This window comes from Ovis aries, chromosome 14 (assembly GCF_016772045.2).
Source record: "Ovis aries strain OAR_USU_Benz2616 breed Rambouillet chromosome 14, ARS-UI_Ramb_v3.0, whole genome shotgun sequence".
NCBI classification, from domain to species: Eukaryota; Metazoa; Chordata; class Mammalia; order Artiodactyla; family Bovidae; genus Ovis; species Ovis aries.
The window spans coordinates 25,490,105-25,499,026 of NC_056067.1; the positions used below are offsets into that span (position 1 = coordinate 25,490,105).

Genomic DNA, 8,922 nt, shown 5'->3' on the forward strand with positions numbered 1-8,922 from the left:
TCCTCGACCAGGGATCAAACCCACGACCCCTGCAGCCAGTGTAAGCGCAGCAAACTACTGGACTGCCGAGGAAGTCCCTGTTAATCTCTCCCTCTCAGTCCTCTGGCTCTCATCCAGATGTCACCCCTCACCCCAAGGGACCACCCTCTCCCTACGCTGTCAGTGGCTGGGCAGAGAGAACGATAAGCCAGAAATTAGAGAAGAGAGTGCCTGGGACTTCCCTGGTGGTCCAGTGGCTAAGACTCTGCACTCCCAGGGCAGGGGGTTCCGGGGTTCAGTCCCTGGCCAGGGAACTACATGCCACACGCCACAACCAAGATCCAGCAATGTCAAATAAAACAAATAAATGTATTTTTTAAGAAAGAAGAAGGCAGTGCTAGTTTGTACCCCTAGCCATAATGTTGGACGTCTGCCCATGAAAATTCTGTGCTCTAAGGATGGAGTTAATGGAACACAGGAAACTGTGGGGTTCCTGGGTAGGTAGGTGGGAGAGGTTATCTGTGTGTGGTCAGGTACAGTGAAAGGCAGCTGCTTAAGCCAGTTTATGCTGTTTCTGTCAGTTACAACCAAGAGACCAGAATGAGGCAGGTGGGGGGGAGCAGACTGGAGCCCCAGAGAGGCAGGGAGGGGAAAGGGGGCCACAGGTTGATCCCGTCACCTTCCCAGATTCAGGTCTCTTAGGAGCCTCAGAGATCAGAGTCAACACCTCTGCTTCAGATGGAACTGAGGTCTCGAGAGGAGCGGAGCCTGCCTGGAGCACCTGCTATCAGAGCTCTAAGACCTGAACCCCCAGGCCAGGGCTCCATTTACTGCCCTGGCACTGGCCCAGGTTGGAGCCCAGAGGCTGAGGGCCAGGTGGGAGCCCCACTGCTTTGTGAGAAATGGAATGGGAAAAGAAGAAACAAAAGTCATTGTGGTCTATGTGAGATCTGCCAGGGCTTCTCCTGCCCCTGGCACACACAGACCACCGTCTGTCCAGGAAGGGCAACCTGAAGCTATAAAGCACCAAACACAGGCCAGTGCTTTCTAGGAGTTTCTGCAGGTGGGTGGGCTTTGCCTAAGGTCATTCAGCTAGAAAGGAAGCCAGAATTCGAGCCTAGCAGACGCACAAGGGGCCCTGGGCATCATTGCTGAGAAGCAGACACCTGCAGGAGGGAACCACCCAACTTCTCAAGGGCAGGTCCCCCATGGCCACACACGGAGAGAAGCATGGAGTCCTGGTCACATCTTGGGTCCTCCAGCCTCGCCACTAAGCCTTCTGCAGCATTTTGAGTCCCCTGAAGCGGGGGCAGCTTCTGGTCCTCTTTTCTACCCTCACCTCCACTCTACCTTCAAGGCAGGGATCCCTGCTGACCACACTTCACTAGCTCTCAGACCCCAGGCAGAGGTAGTTGCTTGTCCCTTCCTCTCCCCACCTCCACCCTTGCCTGTGAGAGGCAGAAGGAGCCCAAGTTGCAGTTGGCTCCCTGGGGGACAGGGATGGGGGCAGAAGAGGGGTTCAGGTAGGCTGAGATGGAGGTGGCTGGGTTGGACATGCGAAAGGATCACCCTGTGACAGGGTGCGTGGGAATGAGGCCAGAACGGGCCACCCTTGGGGGCAGGGCCCACAGGCTGCTCCAGGAAGTTCCTGGTTTTCCACTGGAGCCAAGCAAGCTCTCCTGCTTACCAGGCTCAGGCCCCAGCTTCTGACCACCCATGAGCTGCTGGTCCCTCAGTCCAGCTCCCTCTACAGTGGCTGTGGCAAAACCCCATAGAGGTCAAGAGGTTGCAGCCCGAGGGTTCCAGCATCGTCACAGCTTCCCCCCTGGGGAAGCTCCATATGCAACTCCACTTAACTCTCACAAGAGCCAAACAAGGCAAGTGTTAACCTCCCCGTTTTATAGACGAGGCAACTGAGGGCTTGCCCAAAGTCACATGACCAGAGTGTTCCAGACTCAGGATTGGAACCCAGCCTTAGATCCCAGTCTCCCTCTGGCCCCCCTAGCCTGCACACCACCCCCTCCCCATTGCCCAGCATCCCTCTGTGGAAGAATGACCAGCAGAAGCTGTGCTTTGGTCTGTAAAGGTCAATGTCTTTACTTCTAAAGCATACATTGGACTCACTATATATTAACATCAAAAGGGGCTATCTAAAATGGAGTCATTCTTTTAAAAACTCAAATCCTCACATTTTTAGATAAGATCCAAAATGACATGAAATTAAACTATACAATGTTATGAACAGTATAACAACTGCTTTTAGAAAGCAAAATGAAAGGAAAAAAAGAAAATGAGCACTTGGGACTGTTGTCAGCCTGGGTTCCATGTCTTTTGAGGCATTGTGACTAAGGCCAGCACCGAGGGGAAGGACTGCCCCTCTCTGCAGGCACAGGAAGGGAATCCAGTCAGAGGAGGTGGACGTGGGCTTTTCAGACTTCTGAAGGTGACAGCGGGACGAGGCAGGTCTCCCTGTTCCTCTGGGATTTTGGGGTGGGCACTGATTAAAGTCTCCTTTTAAGACCCACATCCTGGGAGGGGGCTAGGGAGAGGGCAGAGAGCGGGGTTCAGAAGAATCATTTTGACAGTAAACATCTTCTGGCCTTCTTGAGAAGAGCCCCAGCCATCAAGTGGTAACAGCTGACTCCCGCTGGTTTCCTTAACAACCCTCTTCCCCTGCTCACTCCCTATCCAGGACACCCAAGGCTCCATGAGCCCTGCGGGTAGCCGGAGACCTAGGGGTATCCTAAAAGGACCCGAGGGAGAACACTCTGGTCTTGGAAACAGCTGGATGTTGTCCAGAGCATCTTGGGAGCACAAGACCCCTGGAGTACAGGCCAGCAGCCAGACCGATGGGGGAGGGGGCCGGGGGCTGGGAGGGCACTGTGGGGTCAGAGGCATTCCCACGGTCCTTTTACCTCCCCTACCCCGGGTACCCAGACATAGTCTTGACCCTGAGGCAGGGCTGGGGTGAGCTGATTAGGGCCACGCCCTTGAGGCTTTGGTTCACACAATTTGATTCGAGTGAGGGAGTTACACTTGTTCTCATCCACTAGGAAGATGAAGGGCTTGGCCCTTCCTCCTCCTGGGCACCAGGGGGTCTAACAATCCCCTCCTTTCACATCAGCAGTTCTGTCTGGCTGAGGGCACATTCCCCACCTGCACTTGGAACTCTGCGGCAAAGGTGGGAGGGGCGCTTCTAAAACGCTGGGATGAGTCCTCGGTGCAAAGGCTGCCTGTCCTCCTTTCCCTGGGGACAGCACTGTTCCTGGCTGTCGGGGGAAGAGCTTCTCTGCCTCCTCCCTTCTGGCTGGGCCAATCGCTCTCCAAGCAGACCTGGCCCACAGGTGTGCAGTACTCCTGTGTGTCTCGCCTGTCAGAACCCTGGAGGGTGGGTTGCCCCTGGCTGAAGTTGACAGAGGGGCCTGGGCCTCACAGGTTGCCTTCCTGGCCCCAGGATTCCCTCCTGGAGTTAGCCTTCCCCTTTAAACAGCAACCTGAAGGGGGCCACTCTGCGCCCATGCCCTCGCGTGACCCTCCTCTTTCCTAACCTATCTGCTTTCTCTAGTGAGGCTGAAAGGTTTGGGAAGGTTGGGCTAGCACCACCCCCTCCTTGGGGTGGAGAGAGGACAGTTTGACTTCCAGCCTGGTTCCATTGAGAAAAGGGAGGCTGAGGTCTCTCAAGAGAGCGAATCATGTAAGGGGAAAGAGGTTTGTGGGATCAAGACCAGCCACGGCCACCTGCCTCCCCACCCCCTCCAGGCCGGTACCAGGGGTGCCAGGCACCCACACCCTCCACCTGCCCGGGTGCCCTTTCATCCTCACACCCAGGGCCAGGTCCGAGGATGGGCGCGAGGAGGCCCGGCCGGGCCCTGCAGGGGCCGCAGCGGGGACTCAGGGCAGGCAGGCGGCTACCTGGTAGGCGCCCTCGGCCGCGGCGGCCGCGGCGCTGTGCTGCGCGCTGTGCTCCTGCAGCAGGGCCACGTCCAGGAAGCGCTCGCCGCACCACACGCACTTGAACTGCTGCTCGCGGGCGTGCACGCCCTGGTGCTTGTTGAGGTGCTCGCGCTGCTTGAAGGCCTTGTCACAGTTGGGGCACTTGTAGGGCTTCTCGCCCGTGTGCACCCTCCGGTGCCGCTGCAGGTCGGAGGCGTACTTGAAGCGCTTGTCGCAGTCCGGGCACTTGAGCGGCTTCTCGCGGGCCGGGTCGCAGCGGTGCTGCACGAACTCGGAGGACGAGAAGAAGCGGCGCTCGCACAGGGTGCAGCGCAGGGGCTTCTCGGCCGCCGAGCAGTGGGCCAGCTGGTGCTTCTGCAGGGCCGAGGCCCGCTTGTAGGCCTTGTGGCACACTGGGCACTTGAAGGGCCGCTCGGCCGCACCCGGCAGGCACTTGTGCCGCAGCAGCTCGGCCGACTGGTCGAAGCCCTTCTGGCACACGGGGCACTTGAAGAGGGTCTCAAGGGTGTGCACGTGCTGGTGGTAGAGCAGGTGGCTGGGCTGCCCGAAGCCCTTCTCACACAGGCCGCACTTGAAGGGCTCCTCGGCCTTGTGCGTGCGCCGGTGCCTCATGAGCGCGTACTGCTGCTTGAAGCCCATGGGGCACAGGTCGCACTTGAAGGGCCGCTCGGCGCTGTGCGTGCGCTCGTGCTGCCGCAGGTCCGACGGCCGCTTGAAGGCCTTCTGGCACTCGCCGCAGCGGAAGGGCCGCTCCCCGCTCGGCGTGCATGGGTGCTGCAGCAGCTCCGACGACTCCTTGAAGTGCAGCTCACACACGTTGCAGCGGAACAGGTGGTGCTCGCCCGAATGCGCGTACATGTGACGCACCAGGTGCGAGCGGTGCTTGAAGGTCTTCTCGCACACCGCGCACTTGTACGGCCGCTCTGAGCTGTGCGTGCGCTTGTGGTGCACCAGATGGGACGACTGGCTGAAGCTCTTGTCGCACAGCGTGCACTTGTAGGGCTTCTCGCCCGTGTGGATGCGCTCGTGCCGCGAGAGCTCCGACAGGTGCTTGAAGGGCTTCTGGCAGATGGGGCAGCTGTAGGGCTTGTCGGCCGACTCCGCCGGGGCCACGGCAGGCGGAGGCGGGGGTGCCGGGGGCAGGGAGGGGGCGGCGGTGGCCTCGGGCTCGGCCGCCTCGGCGGGCTTGTAGGTCTTCTCGCAGATGGAACATTTCACAAGGCCCCCTGTGCCGCTGTGGGCGCTGTGGTGCTGCGCCAGGGACGTGAGCAGCGAGAAGCCCATCTTGCAGACGCCGCAGACGAAAGGTTTCTGCTCGGCCTGCACGCACTGGTGCTCCAGCAAGTCGGTAGCCTGGTGGAAGATTTTAAGACACTGCGTGCACTGGAACGAGCGGTCATGGCCCGCCAGGCACTGGTGCTCATGTGGACTGGACAGGTGCGCCAGGTCGTGACCGCACACACCACACTTGGGGCCCGGCTCCCCCGCGGCCTGCAGGGGCACGTGCTGCGGGGGCTGCAGGCCTGGCTCAGGCTGCAGGAGGATGCCATAGACCGCGCAGCCCAGCGGGTTCTCAGCCGTGCCTGGGGGCAGCGTGTGCTCCGCCAGGGCCGGCGGGGGTTCAGCATGGTGCTGCGGCTGTGGGGGCTGAGGCTGCTGCGGCTGCGTCTGCGGCGGCTGCTGCCAGCTCTCCGACATGCTTGGGAAGATGAAACAGGGTTTGGAGAGTAGTGGCTTCAGTTTCCCTGCTTAAGGTGACCCACACCAAAGAGAGAAGCTGCCCAGGATCAAGGGTGGAGGAGGACCTCGGACAAGGCACGGAGCTGGACTGGTCAGGCGGTCCAAGTCATTCACCAAGACAGACTACAAGGCTGTGCCTACAGGACGGGGGTCTTCGGGCAGGGTGCCAGGAGTGGCAGGGAGGCTCTGAAGAGAAGAAAGAAATCGTGAGCTTGAGGCAGAGACACACAGCTGTTCCCCGGGCCTCTCCCTGGTCTGCCTGCACTCACCACATTGACATAAAACACATCAGGGAAGTGAAGGGGGCTCTGGGCTGGGAGATCTTCACTTGCTGGCAAAGCAATTCCTCCAGTAACGGGGATAGTGGCTGTCTCTAGGCCCACCCATCCTCAGTTCCCCATCCCTTGGCCAGGCATCCCAGTCTCCCAGCTTACTGCCAACCCGCTTCCATTAGCTGTCTCACAAGTGACAGTCTGGGGTGATCTCCCCACAATACAAAGAAGTCACAAGTTCTGTTCATGCTCCCAGGAAAGAAGGAGGGAAAGACTGACCGGTGAGGGCCTTGGCGCACAAAACAAGAATTTTAATAACATAACCTTTTTTTATGTGTGTGCGAAACACTTCTTATTTGGAAGCCTAATACAGAAGATAGATAAAACCAGAGAAGCTCTGGTTGAGGCCTCCCTGTAGACCTGCCAGCTCCTCTCTGGTCACTGCCCTGAATTTCGACCTAGGACACAACTGCTCATAAGAACAGACTGTAGATCTAAAGGGCCAGACCTCCCAGATCTGAAGGCCCCTCAGTCAATCAATATTTAAAACACCTGCATGGAATGGAGGCCCATCTCAGAAAACTTCTCCTGTGAGGGGCTGGCTCATACCTCTCTCAATTGTCCCCAGGTCCTCCCCCCTGACTGTGCCTATTCTCTCTTCACACAATAAGGGGGATGATTTTGCAGGGACCTGAGCCAATGCCTGATGAGGATGAGACCCACAGACCCACACAGCCTTGATGGCTACTTGGCAGAAGTTCCCCAGGCTAGTCATCTCCCAGAGCACCAAAAAAAAAAAAAAAAAAAAAAGCCTTAAATCCTCTTAAGTGTCAAGGCTTGCAGGAAATGTAAGCAATTTTGAGTTTGCCTCTGCAATGTGGGATGTAGCATGCTAACCATCCCTGTCACCTTTCCGGAGACAACCCTGTTCCCTTGCTCCAAGTCTGTAACACTGGATAATCCATGGAAAGTAAAGACCACCCAGCCCAAGCAAATCTCTAACTCACCACTTTGTGGCAGCATAAGGTAATGACAGCGAGAGGGAGGAACTTTTAGAATCAGATGCAACCCGCTTTCAGGTTCCCAGCTCCTCTGCTTCTAACATTGAAAAGTTTCTAAGTTTTCTCCCGATGAAAAGAGTAGGAAGGGGATGCCTACACAAGCCAGCCTGGCCTCTAACTGTTCTGCCAAAGAAACGTAAGAGTCAGGCTAAAAACTGTCAGCCTCAGCATCTTTCCGGGAAGGGAAGAAGTGAAGAAGCTGCTGCTCCGAGTGGAGGCAGCAGGTTGCATGAGCCAGCAGGTACCGAAGCCTCCCCAGGAAAGAGAGAAGCAGGACTTCTCTGAGCCTGGTCTAGGTCAGACTGCGCCAACCCAGCTGTTTTTTGTTTTTTTTTTTGTTTGTTTGTTTTCTCCTGGCATGAATGGCTCCCAGACCCAGGGTCCCCAGCCCCGGGCCCCCAGGTCCGCTGCCCATTCCGGCCCCCCCACTCCAGGAAGGTGCGGTCAGGAGGCCTCTCTGATCACTCAGCAAAGAGGATGAGAGACTAGGGTTAGGGAGGCACGGGGAGGCCCCCACCTGCGCCCCACCCCAGCCCTTCCTCTTCCTTGGGAAACCAACCGAATGAAAGCCGATCACCTCCCCGCCGGCACTGCCCGCCGGCCCAGCTGGGCTGCCTCCTGTCAGCCCTTGCCGGGAAATGGCCAGGACGCTGCGGCCCCGGCGCCGGACCTGCGGGCGAGTGGGCCCGAAAAAGGGCCCAGGGCTGCAGGCCAGGCCCGGGAGGTAGCTGCGTGTCGAGGTCGGCCTGGGCCGCCCAAGAGCTCAGGAGGCCGCCGGGTCGGGCCGGAGGTGGGGTTGGGGGGGTACTGCCGGGCCAGCTGGGGAAGGGGTGCGGCGGGCGCGGGAGTGGCCCCCAGACGCGGCCCCGGGCGCCCCGCCGCTCACCTGCTCCGGGCCGCCCGCGGGGTCAGGCGCGGGGCGAGTGGCGACTGGCTGCTCTCTCAGCCGCCCCTTTATTCCGACTCCATCCGCGGCAGCGCGGCCTACGCGCGCTGCCAATCCCCGGCCTCGCGTAGCGGCGGCTGCCGGCCCGGGGGCGGGGAACGGGCTAGCGGCGGCCGGAATCGAGGAAGCGACGTGCGCGGCCGGGATAGCGGGGCCGGGGCGGAGGAGCGCCGGGAGGGCGGGCGGACGGAACGATGGCCTTGCAGAGACCGGCGGACAGGCGGGCGGCGCGGGGGCCAGGGAGGCGGGGCCGGGGGAGGAGCGGCAGCCCGGGCGGCGGCGGCTGCGGGAGGAGCGGGCGGCACGCAGCGAGGCCGCCCCCTGCCGGGGACCCCGCGGCCGGGCCGGGTCGGACAGCCGGACGCGCTGGGTGGCTCTTCGGTCGCTCGGCCGGCACGTCTCAGCTGACCCAGGAAGGGCACTCTGCTTCCGACCACTCTACTCGGCCTTAGGGGAGCGAGTTCCCAGGGCCCAGCCAACGGCCCGACCCCTGAGCCTGAGAGGAGAGCCCTCCTAGACCCTCTGATCTTCTGGAACGGACCCGCCTCTGACTGTTCAGCTCGCTCTTAGGGAAGGGGGCCCCCCGGAGCTCGGACTTTGGGCGGGGCTTGGGGAAGGGGCCCCGGGACCTCTAATTCCTGTCCGGACGACTAGGGCAAGGATCTCCGCTGGCTCTAGGGCTCTGACCTCTGACCCAGGGACCATCGGCTGCCGGGAGGTCCCGAGTTGCTGCAGACTGAGCAGCGGACAGAGAGAGGTCAGGACTCAGAGAGATCTCTGAAATGGGCACACGGAGGATGGGCGTGCCAGGAGGCTCCAAGGGAGCGGTCAAAGCGAGGCGAGCGGGCACGCAGCGTGGCCTGGGTGGGTACAATCTTTGCTCCTGTCCTGCCGGGCCCCGCCCCCGCCCCCGCCCCCCGCCCCGAGGCGGTGCTAATTTGTGTCCCGCCCCCGGGAGAGCACTTCCGGC

General features: G+C 60.4%; 1 protein-coding gene across 1 annotated transcript; it reads right to left on the bottom strand.

The window, feature by feature from the left end:
- Nucleotides 1-2,051: 2,051 nt before the first annotated feature.
- Nucleotides 2,052-8,204, bottom strand: ZNF319 (zinc finger protein 319). The gene is made up of 2 exons (XM_027977887.3): nt 7,893-8,204; nt 2,052-5,859 (listed from the first exon to the last, which is right to left on the bottom strand). The coding sequence occupies exon 2, from the start codon at nt 5,629-5,631 to the stop codon at nt 3,871-3,873; it is 1,761 nt and encodes a 586-aa protein (XP_027833688.1). The 5' UTR covers nt 5,632-5,859; nt 7,893-8,204; the 3' UTR covers nt 2,052-3,870.
- Nucleotides 8,205-8,922: the final 718 nt, after the last annotated feature.